This window comes from Pseudorasbora parva, chromosome 18 (genome assembly GCF_024679245.1).
Source record: "Pseudorasbora parva isolate DD20220531a chromosome 18, ASM2467924v1, whole genome shotgun sequence".
Lineage (NCBI taxonomy): Eukaryota > Metazoa > Chordata > Actinopteri > Cypriniformes > Gobionidae > Pseudorasbora > Pseudorasbora parva.
In genome coordinates, this window is record NC_090189.1 from 11,574,917 (window position 1) to 11,591,654 (window position 16,738).

The window sequence follows — 16,738 nt, forward strand, 5'->3', positions numbered from 1 at the left end:
AAACATCATTGCAATCCCGTACCAAAAACGGAAAAAAAAATCGGAAATGTAAAGAAAACGTCAACAGAAACCAGATCTTCAGACACGTTATAGTCACATATGTTAGAGAGGAAGACTTGCGTTTATACTAGAGTTTTTTTTTTCCATATGGTCAATGCCAAATATTCTAGTTGGATTTGCACATATATATATATATATATATATATATATATATATATATATATATATATATATATATATATACTTTGTATAATATACATTCTTAAGTTGAAGGGGAAGTGTGTCTAAAATATAGTACAAGGAAATTCTGTACAGGATAACTATGAGTTTTTTTTTTTTTTTCCAGAGGAAGTTGGAGAAAAAAAATGCAAGTCTTTTCCCCATTTTGTCTCTCCATAAAAATCAATCAAAATATCTTTTAAAAAAATGAATGTGAAAAAAAAAGTAAAATGGGATCATAAATTCGATGCGAACCGCATCTTGTCTTGTTCCGTCTCTGTACTGCTTAAGACTGCCGACTCTCTCCTGGAGCCTGTGGAATCCCTGTGCTGGGCACTAGAAGGCGCCATGCGCACCGGTGGTAATGCACCCGATGACATCTGCCGGAAAAGGGCAACCCTCTGTGGGACGTTGGTGCGGATGCCGCTTTGCAGCACGGAGCCCGGGGCCTGGATGCCTGCCACGGATCCCATGGGTGGCTGAATGGACGCGAGTGATTCGCCAGATGTGGGGTGTGCCCGCGCAGCCAATGAGGTCTCGTGGGGCAGTGACGGCTGCGAGGCAGAGAGGTGGCGTATGTCCTTGCTCAGGCTGCCTGACTGGAGCGCCTGTGTGCTCTTGTGGACATCGCTCCTCTGAGGGGACGCCCCTTGCAATTGCTGCGGCTGTTGTTGCGCCGGTTGTTGTTGTTGTTGTGGTGGTATGGAGCTGGGCGAGGCCTGCTGGGGTAAGGTTTGCTGTACAAGGGACAGTTGGGAGGCCGTCGGCGATCCGTACTGGAATGTTCGGCTGGCTATAGGGGTCTGTACCGGGGGGCTGCAAATGGATGTGGTGAACGAACAAGGGGACATGATCGCCCCTGTCGGTTGCTGCAAAGGCGTAGGGGGATTCTGGGAAGAGGTGCTCAAGTTACCGTAAGAAACGCTCGGCGCCGAGAACGTGACGCCCTGTGAGGGCGGCACGCGGCCTGATGGGGTTATAGTGGCGGAGGTGCTGTAACTTAGTGGGGCGGCCTGCTGCTGTAATTGGTTGTTCCCAAGAATAGCAGTTGCTGTAGAGAACGGTGGCTGAGCAGGAGAGTTAATGATGGAGTTTCCAGACATCGGCGTGGAGTTCATCCCCGTGACCGATTGCTTCCGATCCACCATCATCACCATCTCTCGGTCCTGCCGGATGATCTGCTTCAGCAGCTCGTTCTCCTGAGTGTTGAAGACGCCAGCGTTCAGGTCCTTCTGAAATTTCTGGAGCAGGAGTGAGTTCTTCTTCCCTGTTGGTGGGGTGAAAGCAAAAAATAGTCAATCTTTAGTTTAGGCCGAGCAGATATCAACTAGACCTAATAGGGTAACAAAGAGTGTTGAACAGTGAGAGGAGAAGCACAAAGGTCTCACAAATGTAGATTGGGGAGGCTAGTCACTCCAAAGTAGAGATTTTGAAGTAGGACTAACGCAGGATTCAAACTCTGAGGTGCTTACCTCATATGCTTATTTGTTTTTCACTATATAGTAAGTACACGCACAAAGTCTAAAACATCACAATCTTTGAGCACACCACAGATACTCATTTCGTTACCCTGCTGGAAAGCAAGCCTCAAGACATTTTTAGAGCTTTTTTTCTAAATTGGTTTGAAGGTATTAGCTGGTCTCCTAGTCTGGTCAGGCTGGTCTAGAGGGGTTTTGAGCAATCACAATCTGGTTAGGCTTGAATACCACAATCAGCTTAACTTGAGTTAGTTCACCCAAACATTTAAATTGTCCCACAATTTACTCACCGTCAAGCTTATAGGTCAAGGTGTATATAACTTTCTTCTTTCAGCCAAACACAGAGTTATACATTTCATAATATCAAGCTTTATAATAAGAGTGAAAGGTAACATAGTTACTTTTATGATGAATGCATGTGCTTTTTGGCCTTCAAATTCTAGGGTATATTCACTACTATTATAAAGCTTGGAAGAGCCAGGCCATTTTTTTAATATAACTCCAATTTGACTGAAAGAAGAAAGTCATATATGCCTAGGATGGCTTGAGGGTTAGTAAATCATGGGGTACATATTTACAACCTTTATTTGTGGACAAGTTTGGCCAGGCTAGGAGATGATCTAGATTCGGTATGTCTAAGCTGTTTGTTTTCCAGCAGGGTATCTAGTTCTACTTTAACAGGACAAACACAAAGATAATAGTAATAGAAGGATATTACCATGAATAAATTAACCTTTATGTCAGTAGCCAATGGTCCTAAAAGACTTGAATTTTATATTATTGTGTATAAACTTAGTTGTTGTTGTAACAATTTCATGGCTAATATCTATTAAATACTTGCTAATCTTTATTGTCTGTCTACCCTGAAAGCTAGGCTAAGTTAGTTATCTGTTAGTAATCTACAGTGTGACTGTAGTGTAACTTTGAAAATAAAATGAAGAAAACAATCAATGCATTCATTAAAATAATTTGCAAACAAATAATAATAAAAAAAGTTAAATGTAACAATAAAGTAAAATCAATTGAATGCAATGAAAAAGTAAATTTATGAAAAGTTTTTATGATTATTATTTTTAGACCTCCGTAGCCTACAAATAATGCATCAAAATATAAGTAGAATTATTGATCATTGAAATTAATAGTCATCTATATTTGTGGGTTACTGTGATACCGATGTCGTATTCTATAAAGTCGGAACCAGAAAAATCAACTGATTGATCAGCTAATGTTTGTAAAGAATGCTAGAATATGAGAGGTTAGATATGATGCCATGGTTATTAGGCTTTCCAAATATGAATTTAACTTTACTCCAGTGTGCCAAATAGATTTAGATCTATTCCGTTCTCTTAGTCACTATTTTTGATAAATGAGGGATGTATCGATCTTTCCATAAACCTCTTCTATACTCCCCTTGTGTACACAATAGTTGAGCAGAGCTCTATTGTTACATAATATGACTGAGTAAGACTCTTATGAGCTGAAGGCATAAAGCAGGCTATCAATCTTTCATCCATCGCCTTAACAGCTAATAAGGCAGGAGGCATGCTGGAGTTTTTACCATTAAAAAAGAGAAAAAAGTACAGTTTCATGACCCAGCTGCTGTGTATCAAGCTGTTTGCAGTGACTTGTTATATACAGTATTTAATCATTAAGGAAGGAACATTAAAATATTTATTTGTGAAGAAAATTAATATGAATTTAAGGCTTATGGTTATGGGAACAGTTACTAACAGTTTTGCAATGAGTTTTAATAATGCAATATAAAGCATTAATACTGCATCAGTGCTTCTTGCTTTTTTATTATTATTATTATTTTTTTTTTTTTTTAGAAAAGGATATGCACAAATTGTCACAACTACCTAACAGACCTTAATGAAATAATAGTACTACCATTAAGAAATTACACTTGTATTATATATATGCATTATTTATTTATTCATTCATTCAATTATTTACTAATTTTTAAGTACTTAAAGGGTACGTTCACCCCCAAAAAATTAATTATGTCATCATTTATGTCATAATTCCAAACCTGGAAGACTTCCGTTCATTTTCGGAACATGGATGAATATATCTTTAATCAAGTCTGAGCCAGTTCTGTACTCTTCATTGACAGCTACACAACTGGCAATTTGACGCTTCAACAAGTTTATAAAGTGCTTGTGAAATGAATCCATGCAAATTGAGCGGTTTAGTCCACATTTTCTAAAGAGACTCGATCGCTTTATATGATGAACAGATTGAATTTAGGCTTTTATTCACATAATAACAAACATTGATTAGTGGACGTAAACAGAAGCTCAACCGAACCTGCATGAAATGCACGAGAATGAACCTCAGTGGTTCTCCCCAAAGCTCAAACATGATGCTTAACACAAGAATGAACCTTATTGGTTCTCGCACGTCAAGCAAACATGCTTGAGCTGCTGTTTACCATAAGATTTCTACATGATGTCCGTGAGACATATGTATTGCATTCTTTAATGGTCCACCTGGACACAAATGCAGCGACTCCAAACTTCCTTGTGTAAGAAGAACGCTGTTGTGTTGAACTGTGACCTGTGATTTTGGCTTAGGATCAACTAAACACTGGATTTACAAAATCTGAAGTTCGTGGCTCCATTGTTGCAGTACACTTGAAAAAACATTCATAAATTAACAATTTGTAGATGCGCACTGGTCTGTTATTTAGGGTGGCCCAGTAGTGTAGCCATACTAAATTAAACCACAACACAAAGAATTTGCCACAACACAATGGAAACAAGGCACAACACAACGGAATCGCCACAACACAAAGGAAACGAGCCACAACACAACGGAATCACCACAACACAACGGAATCACCACAGCACGACAGAATCTCCACAACACAACGGCAACCGGCCACAACACAACGGAAATGCTCCCAACCACAAGGGGGCTCTGGGAGTGCAATAAAGTTAGTTTTCATTGGCATTGCTCTATAGATTGGCCAGTCTTACAAAGATATAAACACTACGATCAGTTTTAAGTGTGTAACCATTGTATATCGACATTAAATATAAACTCAAAATCACCTACATGCATTATAGGTGCATATTTCTACTCGAAAAAACGTTTTTTACTCGCGATCACGCTGCTTGATGCCTAAGGGAACGTCTGCCAATTCCCCAAGTGGTTGAAATGTATAATTTTATTAATTAAAATGACATTTTTTTTGGTTTCTTTAAATGTTCAAATTCCAATATTATGCATTGAGTCAGTTTTTTAGAATGTAACAAAGCTGTGGGATTTTAACATGTCTGCTTTTAAATGTGAAAAGTATGAAAAGTAACTTTTAATTCATACAAATAATATGTTAAACTGCATGGTGGAATTGGCAGACGTTCCCTTGGGCATCAAGCACCATGGCAGCGTGTAAAAGCATTTTCAAGTATAAATATGCAGCTATAATGCCTGTAGGTGATTTTGAGTTGATATTTCATGTCGATATACAATGGTTACACACTTAAAACCTGATCGTAGTGTTTAAATCTTTGTACGACTGGCCAATCTATAGAGCAATGGCAAGGAAAACTAACTTTATTGCACTCCCAGAGCCGTGTTGTGGTGATTCCGTTGTGTTGTGGCTAATTTCCGTTGTGTTGTGGCTCGTTTCCGTTGTGTTGTGGTGATTCCGTTGTGTTGTGGCTCGTTTCCCTTGTGTTGATTCCATTGTGTTGTGACTCGTTTCCGTTGTGTTGTGGTGATTCCGTTGTGTTGTGGCTCGTTTCCGTTGTGTTGTGGTGATTCCGTTGTGTTGTGGCTCATTTCCGTTGTGTTGATTCCATTGTGTTGTGACTCGTTTCCGTTGTGTTGTGGTGATTCCGTTGTGTTGTGGTGATTCCGTTGTGTTGTGACTCGTTTCCGTTGTGTTGTGGTGATTCCGTTGTGTTGATTCCGTAGTGTTGTGGCTCGTTTCCGTTGTGTTGTGGCGATTTCATTGTGTTGTGGTGATTCCGTTGTGTTGTGGTAATTCTGTTGTGCCTTGTTTCCGTTGTGTTGTGGCGATTTCATTGTGTTGTGGTGATTCCGTTGTGTTGTGGTGATTCCGTTGTGTTGTGGCGATTTGGTTGTGTTGTGGTGATTTCGTTGTGTTGTGGCAATTTCGTTGTGTTGTGGTTTAATTTAGTACGGCTGCACTACTGGGCCCCTGTAGTTATTACATTGACTTGACTTGAAAAATTAATATACATTTTCATGCCCCTTAACATGACACGGAACAAAACTGTGATTGGTTACATTATATGATAGTCAAACATCCTCTTAAAGGCCCACTGAAGTGCTTTGGAATGCCCCGCATTATTCAATGTGTTGATGTGATTTCCCCTGAAACGGCTCCAGCTGTTAGCAGCTCCTCCCCTTTTTTGAAACGCCAATTTCCTCTAACACTGTTTATCATCATAATCTCCTCCATATCGCTTTGAAATGAAGCATTCTGTGCAGAATTAAAATGGGTCGATATGTTTGTTGTCTGCGCGGACTCGCGCATATAATCCGCGCTGCGCTCTCGTGTTTGTAGTCTAAATTTAGACCAGAGCCTTTGGTGTGTGTGCGCTGCTGCAGTGTGTAAAACTAAGGTGAAAACAGACTTTATTTGCCTCAACTGAAAGCATATTTACACTGAATCGTTTCCTATCACGTATATAGTGTGCTATGTGCCTTTCACCATGTAGAAATAAGTAAATGTATGACCAACTGACCGATTTCAGCCACAGCTTCAGCAGCGTAGGAGGCGGGCTTTAGATTCTAGAGAGCATTTTGATTGGACAGAAGATTTGACAAGAAGTCTGCGATGATGTCATCAAAATCTGAGGTTCGTTTTAACAGAAGTGAGGGACTGTACATTTTGAATGCTTATATCTCCTAAATGCAAATTTTGTCATAGTTTTGGAACATACCAGCTTATTCATAACTTTAAGGCTAACACAGTCATACTAAAAGCTAAAAAAACTTCAATTTTGATTTCAGTGGACCTTTAAGTGGTCCTTGACCAAAGAAAGATCTCCAATGTTTCCACCAATGAAACATCCTCTGGATGGAGTCCAGACCTTCTGCCGTCAGTCTGAAGGTCTGGTTACGTGAGACTTATAAAAGCCTAAATTAAGTCTGCTCAGCGTATAAAGCGGTTGTGTCTCTTTAGAAAATGTTGATTCATCTGTTCAATTCATATGGATTAGTTTTATGATCTCTTTATGAACTTTTTGAAGCTTTTTGACTTTTTGTGATGCTTCATAAAGTTCATAAAGTTCATAAAGCTGTCAATGCAGGGATAGAAATCTCTCAGATTTTGTAAAAAATAACTTAATTTATGTGTTCAGAAGATGAGCAAAAGTCTTACAGGTGTGGAACAACATGAGGGCGAGTAATTAATGACAGAATTCTTTTTTTTTTTTTGTGGTAAACTAACCCTTAAATTCATACTTCTTAAACCATGGGATTGACGTACATTCCCTCATTAAATATGTTGTTATTTTGTACTTGTTCAGATTATTTCAAACTTGAAATCAAAGTTTGTAATGATGTTTTTGTATAAATTAAATTATTTTGGTCTGGTTTGCTTCGTGTCTTAAATCTTTTTTGAAGGTAATTTTTGGTTGGAAAAATGAATGGGAAAAACACTTGCTTAAAAGTGCAGCTTCAATGCAAATGAAAATAATACTTTTATAGAAGTACACTACTTAGCCAAAAGTATGTGGACATAAGCCATCAGCACCAGATGGATGATGGTTTAAACTAAAATAAGAACAATATGATCTGCTTTTAAGAACATAATGTGGTAACACGGAGCCATAACTGCAGGATGAAGGATTTGAAATACTGTCTCCAATAACTTACTGTAATACGTATATTTAATTTGAGACCGTTCCCATGGGGGGAAGCAATCAATAACCAATAACGAAGAGCTTCAGCACTGTCATTTGTAGTTAGCTGAGGCAGAAAATGAGAGGATGTCTTATGTCACTGGAGAAAGAAAGGGGCTCCTGAGGATGAACAAGTCTGGTCTGGACAGGAACACTTATTCAGGGAGACATGAATAACGTGTACATAATCGGGGTAAGGACAAAGGCCTCCCTGGAGTCTTCTTTTAAGTTTTACAGGCCTGTCGTGTCCTTGCATATCCAAATATGCACAATTTCCTTGTTCACAGTGCGTATCGACTAGTCTGCTAGTTGTAAACATGGCTGGGTGCGTTTTGTAGAGGCAGTCAGACCTGTGATGCATTTTGGCATGAGGGGGGAAATATTGACTGTTTGTCCCTGATGTTTGCAACCCACCCTGAGGAAATTGCCTTTGTGCATTTATTCTCAGAAGGCAATGGCCATGATGTGTAATCTACTGGCAACCACAGTGAAATAAATCCAGATGAACATTGAGGAGACTACTACAGTCTACTTCTAAATAAACACGCACTGTACGTCTACAGACTTACGTGATGTCTGTAAAGAAGTTTGGAGGTATCGTGAATACTGTGAATGAGGAGTTGATCAAAAACATGTTATTCATGGGACTCTAAAGGGCCAGTGGAGAAGGGGATCTAGACAAGGTCCATCTAGATCGATGGGTTTAACATGTTTATTTAACCAGGCAAGTCACTTAACAACAAGTTTTTATTTTTAACAACAGCCTAGCATGGTACATGTTCTCTAGCACCCTTGCAGGGACTTGATATGTTATGTTTTATTGACCAGATCTTGCCATCAATCAACAGGGATTTCTGCAGGAAATCATATAATCTTAGGTTAACTGGGCCAAAACCTAAGAATTAGGCATTTAGTGACCCAAAAAGTATTTAGACACTTAAATCACATTTAATATGTATGAAAGTCATAGCATTGCATATCAAAATATGAAAACCACTTGGTATTACTTAGAAAGAAGGCAATCTCAAGCTAATGTGATTTCAGTAATTGAAGGTGTTTTTAAAGTGGTTCGAGGACATACACATTTGCATGTATTTGCTTAGAAACTAAATCACATGCATTACTAACATATTGACAGCATCTAAAACAGTATGCATTTTAGAACTTTAGATATTTACTAATGTTGTTTTCATTGTATTTTATTAATGGCATTAATAAGATATGTTTAGTGCCACCACGTATATACACCAATTAGGCATAACATTGTGACCACCTTCCTAATATTGTGTTTGTCCCCCTTCTGCTGCCTGACTGGTCTGCGGCTATGAAGCTCCATAAGCAAACTGGGATGAACTGTATTCTGACACCTTTCTATCAGAACCAGCATTAACTACTAATAACTAAGTCAGTTTGATCGGACCACACGGGCCAGCCTTCGCTTCCCATGTGCATCAATGAGCCTTGGCCGCCCATGACCCTGTCAACAGATCATCACTGTTCCTTCCTTAGACCACTTTTGATAGATACTGACCACTGCAGACCGGGAACACCCCACAAGAGCTGCCCTTTTGGAGATGCTCAGGCCCAGTGGTCTAGTCATCACAATTTGGCCCTTGTCAAACTCACTCAAATCCTTACGCCCATTTTTCCTGCTCCTAACACATCAACTTTGAGGACAAAATGTTCACTTGCTGCTCAATATATCCCACTCATTTACAGGCAGTGATGAAGAGATAATCAGTGTTATTCACTTCGTCATAATATATATATATATATATATATATATATATATATATATATATATATATATATATATATACTCACCTGAATGATTATTAGGAACACCATACTAACCCCCTTTCTATACAAACCCCTGTTTGACCCCCTTTCGCCTTCAAAACTGCCTTAATTCTACGTGGCATTGATTCAATAAGGTGCTGAAAGCATTCTTTAGAAATGTTGGCCCATATTGATAGGATAGCATCTTGCAGTTGATGGAGATTTGTGGGATGCAGATCCAGGGCACGAAGCTCCCGCTCCACCACATCCCAAAGATGTTCTATTGGGTTGAGATCTGGTGACTGTGGGGGCCATTTTAGTACAGTGAACTCATTGTCATGTTCAAGAAACCAATTTAAAATGATTCGAGCTTTGTGACTGGTGCATTATCCTGCTGGAAGTAGCCATCAGAGGATGGGTACATGGTGGTCATAAAGGGATGGACATGGTCAGAAACAATGCTCAGGTAGGCTGTGGCATTTAAACAATGGCCAATTGGCACTAAGGGGCCTAAAGTTTGACAAAAAAACATCCCCCACACCATTACACCACCACCACCAGCCTGCACAGTGGTAACAAGGCATGATGGATCCATGTTCTCATTCTGTTTAAGCCAAATTCTGACTCTACCATCTGAATGTCTCAACAGAAATCGAGACTCATCAGACCAGGCAACATTTTTCCAGTCTTCAACTGTCCAATTTTGTTGAGCTTGTGCAAATTGTAGCCTCTCTTTCCTATTTTTAGTGGAGATGAGTGGTACCCGGTGGGGACTTCTGCTGTTGTAGCCCATCCGCCTCAAGGTTGTGCATGTTGTGGCTTAACATATTCTTTGCTGCATACCTCGGTTGTAACGAGTGGTTATTTCAGTCAAAGTTGCTCTTCTATCAGCTTGAATCAGTCGGCCCATTCTCCTCTGACCTCTAGCATCAAGAAGGCATTTTCGCCCACAGGACTGCTGCATACTGGATGTTTTTTCCCTTTTCACACCATTCTTTGTAAACCCTATATATATATATATATATATATATATATATATATATATATATATATATATATATATATATATATATATATATATATATAATATATGCGCAAGCACACATATATTTGTGTGTCTGTATGTATGCATTACAATTTTAGCGAAATTAGAAAAAAGCAATTATTTATTTATTTATTATTATATATATAATGTACATTATTACTTTTTTTAAGTGTTATGCTTTAGATGCTGTCAGTATTTGCAAAAGGTATGTTTCACTGTATATGCAACTGGACAAAAATACCTTCTTTTTTTTTACTTCAATTATTGATTTTTTTCCCCTAATATGTCACAGATGCTTTCATAAAGAATTGAATCAGACATTTTAGTTCGTTGTAATCATCTTTGGTATTTTTGCAAATCAAAGCACAGTTCGAGAAATTGTTAGACCAGTGCTCAGTTTTAAGCAAAACTCTCAGTTTCATCTCAGTCTCATAATTGAGATCTCTCATTCCTGTGGGGAGTTTTAGTAAAAATATAATTTTAGAGTGCCACAACATTTGATTGTGAGCAAGAAAAGATTTATAAAAAAGACATTCTGAACATTGAGCATCGATTTCACAGTAACCCACAATCTCTTTCAGAACAAAACCTATTACATGGGGCTTGTACGGAGAAACACGAATTCCCAAAGAATGTTCTTAGACATTCAGTAGAACGGAACATTCCATTTCACCTCTAAGCTTGACGGCCTCCGCTGAGACACATTAGCCCTCTGCCGCATCCTTCTGGGGCTGAATGGGGATATTGGGCTTCATTTCTCTCTATCTGTGTCACTAAAGATGCCTAATAACCTGGAGTCTGCCTCCCATTCTCTAATTAACGAGTGGAACACAGTGAGCCGTGAACGTGGCACACCATTGAGCTCAAGCACTTTGCCAGGTGCCGCCATGACGTTTGGACCGCAGATATAAATAGACTCTTTTAGCTTCTGTTGCAAACAGAAAAAAAAATAACGTTTAACTACTTTTGATATGACTGACACCTAAGTTTGTAAATGGATGTTCCTAAGCTCAACCTGGAAATATCTGAGAATTTCAAAGTTAGGCCAGCTCTAAAATATTTATTTCGTTCTTTGTGAGTGCAAAAGAGTAAAAATAAATAAATAATCGCAAATAACAGAAAGTCATGGACATGCATTGGTCTAAATGTGTGAAAAAAAAAAAAAAAAAAACAGCTCTGGAAAAAATAAGAGACCACTTAACATTAAGAAAGTTTAAAATTAAGAATTTTTTTTTTTTTTTTTTTTTTTTTTTTTTACATTTATCAGTAGCGTAACATCTTCAGCAGTTGATGTGTTTTTTTTTTTTTGTGTGTTTTTTGGTAATCGGGAAGCTTTTTCATTAACAAGTAACCTTTTTAAACTTTTGTATGTAAATGGTCCTTTTCTTTCTATTTCATATTTTTTTTTCTACTTCAGTGTAAGGAAAGTCCAGACTATTCTAGTGAATTAGTTTGTTTGAACTACATAAAAAAAGTACCACTTTCTTTAGGTTATTTTTTATGATTAAATGTATATATTAGGGTGTTTTTTATTAGTTTAATTTAATATTAAATTACATAATTTGATAAATGTAATAACATACTGCCCCTTAGCTGCTTTCCATACCTAAATATTTAAAGTGGCTTGAGTATGAACTATGAACTACCTTAAATCGGCTTAGCAAGCTACAATTTTTAGGCATCTTTCCCACCACTATTAAAAGCACAGACAAATAATAATTAACAACAGAATGAAGCATTTTTGTGTTTAGCAACATCATCATAACAAGCAGCAGCGCTGTTATCATTACGGTTATTTTCTTGCAGTAAAAACCTTAAGTGAAGCACACTTTTTGGAATTTGATCAAATAGTATGCATGCATTGGTTATCATAAAGACAGATATACGATAAATGCCCAAACATGACAGGGAATAGACTATAAAAAGTACTTGCCTTGACTTTAACAGTAACATGCAACCAATTGTTTTTACTTACAATGGCTTTTTATTCATTTGATTTAACCTTCGTTTTGAGGTCCACTGGTGCACTGAACACATGCTGGCTGCCTTAAGCCTGTGGATCGTTTCAGATGTGAGGGGGGGAAAATCTGGATCGTCATGAGGAATTTACCTGCTGCCTACTGGTCGGCCAGGACACTCTTGAAAACGAGATGAGCTCATCTCAAGAGGGGCTCCTGGTCAAATAATTTTTAAATAAAGATAGATACATCAATTGTACAACATGTCATTCTGGTTAATGCATGGTAACTTTTGTTTTCTTTTTTTTTTTTTTTTGGCAAATTCTTTGCTTAGGACGAGACAAGCATTTGCAGTCCAAAAAACAGTACATGGAGCACCAATCATGTCACGGTCCGTATTTTTCCCTTGTATGAGACAAGACCCCTTGTTTTAGTTAGACTAATGTCAAATCAAAAGTGCTGGCAACTTGCAGTGGCAATCTAGTACAAGCCCGTTCTCCACATGAAAGGACAAATGCACGTCTTGACTTTGTTTACACCGGTCATCTCACGGAATGACTGACGTTTAAAGGGTGCAAACGTCAATGCCACCATCAGAGATGGGTGTAGATATAATCCTAGTTTGGAATTCGGACAGTATAGTGCATGCTGTCGAATTGGGGGTTCGTTTAATTTATTTTAACGTGATTTGGTTGGCCTGATCACATCAATTCTTATCTGTTATTGATTAGTTGTGACGTGCATGTCACATAGTGTGGGCATATTGACCAATCCAATCCAATCCAACTTTTAGTGCAAGGCAAGTCAATAGCATCATGCCAGAATTTAGCAAATAAACACAAAAATAAAGCAACTGAACTAAAGAAAAAGGTTGAAATAACACTAGAACCTATATCTAAAATTAACTTTTTTATAAGGTATGGATGCAGGCAAGCAGGTGCTAAAATTTATCGATCACAATGACCATATAATGGAACTTTAAAAAGGGATATTCTGTTTTATATTTCTAGCGTTTTGTTTCATGCACTCAAGTTGTGAAATTATGCAGGGCTTCATGCTATATTAGTGTACGTCATAACCATTTCATATGCTTAAAGGAGAAACATTTACTTTGAGATTTCAGGTCACATCTTAAATTATCTTCTGGTTTTATCTTATGAACTGTGAGATCAAAAGATAAAAAAAGAAAGAAACAAGACACGTTTATACTGGTGAAGTTTATACAATAACCATATCAATCATTTATTTAAAAAAAGTGTTGTGATAGATATCGTCGGAGTTATGTTTGGATGTGACCACTAAATTTAAGATGCATTTGTGCTTCACTTCAAATCTGGTCTGTCACTAACTAGTTAAACATTGTTATTGAGTAAACGATTCATGGAGATGTTGGGTGAAAAGTAACAAGGCTCATGCTCAAGACCCTATTTTAAACCCTAGTGACAGAATTCAATTGAATAGTAAAAAAAGGTCAAAGACCAAACCCGTTGAATGGCGCAGAACATCAAACCGATGTTCTACGAATGTTCAGAATGCACTAGCTCACATTTGAATTCCACACAATTCAAATTGATGATGGACGGTGGCCTGTATCTCAACAATGAGACAAAGACTAAAATATGCAGCGTTACAGAACCTGACGACTCTGTTTTATGACAGCTTGAATAAAATCCCTTTTTTATTTTCCATTGTTCCTTTGAAACTGGTTGAAAGAGAAATCCTTCTTTTCAGTATTTCTATGAAGTAAGTGTGAGTGATAATGGATTTGTGTTTAGTGGGGAAATGTTAAAGTACATCAAGCCTGGTTTTAAAAAAGTGCATTACATATTTTAGCATAGTACAAAATTAATGCTATTTTTAGGATGTTTTCATGGAGAAGAACATTCAGTAGGGGTTGTAAATGTGTTGTAGTGAAAAATGAGGTGGGTGTAAGGTGTTGCTGATTTTCTTTTTTATATGATATTTTAGATGTTAATGTCCTTTAATGAATGTTGATGTGATTCATGCAAATTTTGCACAAATTAACTTTTGAAAAAAAAAAACACATTTGGTAAATAAACATTCGCTGCTTTGCTGCTATGTTTTGTGAAAAGAACACTGTATTGTACAATAAAGTTCATTTTGTTTACATTAGTTAATGCATTGGGTATCATGAACACATTTTTTTATGTTGAATTGATCAATTTAAGGCACAATATGTAATAATTTTGTATTTAAAATCTTCAAAAACCACTAGAACTATGTTATATATTTTGTTGACGTGTGTACTTACGTTATCCCAAATGTTTCCAAGAATGTTTTAGTACAGAAAAATAAGCAATTTTAACCAGGACATGGACCGTGTCCGTGCGTCGCCTATCAATGACATCATACCTGTGTTTACGATTTCTGGTTGAAACCATGGAAACACCAAAGACGCTTTAAGATATTATGAGTGTTATTAGACAGGTGAGCAACTGTTTGGATGAATTAATCATCAGAAAACTAATCATTGTCCTATAGCGCAACACAGTTAGTCTTATTGTTTAAATCTTGTAGTATTGATTTAAGGCGAGTGCCATGTTTTACCATCCCTAACATCGATCTAGCTACCTGCGGTGTGCAACAGTGTCTCATAGTATTTATCGAACGGACACACAGAGTAGCATTATAACAACTTTCAACACACTCAAGTAATGTATCTAATATGATAAAACAGGGTTGCGTATTCATGACCAGAAAAAACAGAAGCGGTCGTCTGCGGCATAATAAAAGATCCGCGAAAATTCAAAGCGTCATCAAGCTACGCCTTTTTGAATAAGCGACCACCCTAGAGGTGAAATTTTTTGTTTTATTTTGATACTTTAATGTTAATTATAAATATACAATTCAAATTACATTAATGTTAAAGGGATAGTTCACCAAAAAAAATGCAATTTTGTAATTTACTCACCCTGATGTTGTTCCAAACCTGTATGAGTTTCTTTCTTCTGTTGAACATAAAAGATGATATTTTGAAGAATTTTGGTGACCAGACAGTTGATGGCCCCCACTGAACACCATAGTATTTTTTTTCCTCCACCATGGAAGTCAGTGTCATCAACTGTTTGATTACCAACATTCTTCTTTTGTGTTTAACAGAAGAAAGAAACTCATATACAGTGCATCTGGAATGTGTTCACAGCGCTTCACTTTTTTATACATTTTGTTATGTTACAGCCTTATTTCAAAACTGATTCAATTAATTATTTTCCTCAAAACTCTAAAATCAATACCCTGTAATTACATTCTTTGCAAATCTTTGCACATTTACTAAAAAAAAAAAAAATTATCTGCAAAAGTATTCACAGCCATTTCCATGATACTCAAAATTGAGCTCAGGTGCTCCTGTTTCCACTGGTCATCCTTGAGATGTTTCTACAACTTGATTGGAGTCCACCTGTGGTAAATTCAACTAAATGTCTGTAGACCTCAGAGACTGGATTGTTTTGAAGAACAGATCTGGGTAAGGGTACATAAAAAATTGTGCAGCATTGAAGGTCCCAATGAGCACAGTGGCCTCCACCATCTGTAAATGGAAGAAGTTTAGAACCACTCTTCCTGGAGCTGGCCGCCCGGCCAAACTGAGCAATCGGGGAGAAGTGCCTTAGTCAGGGAGGTGACCAAGAACCCAATGTTCACTCTGACAGAGCTCCAGCGTTTCTCTGTGGAGAGAGGAGAACCTTCCAGAAGAACAACCATTTCTGCAGCACTCCACCAATCAGGCCTGTATGGTAGTGTGGCCAGATGGAAACCACTCCTCAGTAAAAGGCACATGACAGCCTGCCTGGAGTTTGCCAAAAGGCACCCGAAGGACTCTGAGACCACGAGAAACAAAATTCTCTGGTCTGATGAAACAGATTGAACTCTTTGGCCTGAATGGCAAACGTCTGGAGGAAACCAGGCACCGCTCATCACCTGGCCAATAACATGCCTACAGCCATGGTGGTGGCAGCATCATGATGTGGAGGATGTTTTTCAGTGGCAGGAACTTGGAGACTAGTCAGGATCGAGGAAAAGATGATTGTAACAATGTACAGAGACATCCTTGATGAAAACCTGCTCCAGAGCGCTCTAGGCCTCAGACTAGGGTGAAGGTTCCTCTTCCAACAGGACAACAACCATAAGCACACAGCCAAGATAACAAAGGAGTCTTCATGGGACAACTAAGTGAATGTTCTTGCGTGGCCCAGCCAGAGCCCAGACTTGAACCTGAATGAACATCTCTGAAGAGAACTGAAAATGGCTGTGCACCAATGCTCCCATCCAATCTGATGGAGCTTGAGAGGTCCTGCAAAGAAGAATGGGAGAAACTGCCCAACAATAGGAGTGCCAAGCTTGTACTCAAAAACACGTTGG

The 16,738-nt window shown here is 38.0% G+C and overlaps 1 protein-coding gene across 2 annotated transcripts in view; it reads right to left on the reverse strand.

Annotated features, from left to right (window-relative positions):
• Positions 1 to 249: 249 nt before the first annotated feature.
• The window catches only part of LOC137046429 (potassium/sodium hyperpolarization-activated cyclic nucleotide-gated channel 1), a 158,681-nt gene continuing 142,192 nt past the window's right edge, over positions 250 to 16,738 (reverse strand). The window contains exons 8-9 of one of the 2 annotated variants that reach the window (XM_067423639.1): positions 12,514 to 12,577; positions 1,154 to 1,486 (exon numbers count right to left, since the gene is read on the reverse strand). In XM_067423639.1, coding sequence (XP_067279740.1) covers positions 1,300 to 1,486; positions 12,514 to 12,577 — 251 coding nt within the window. In that variant the 3' untranslated portion in view covers positions 1,154 to 1,299. Of the gene's footprint in view, positions 1,487 to 12,513; positions 12,578 to 16,738 lie in introns of both variants that reach the window. The other variant, XM_067423638.1, reaches the window with a different exon arrangement.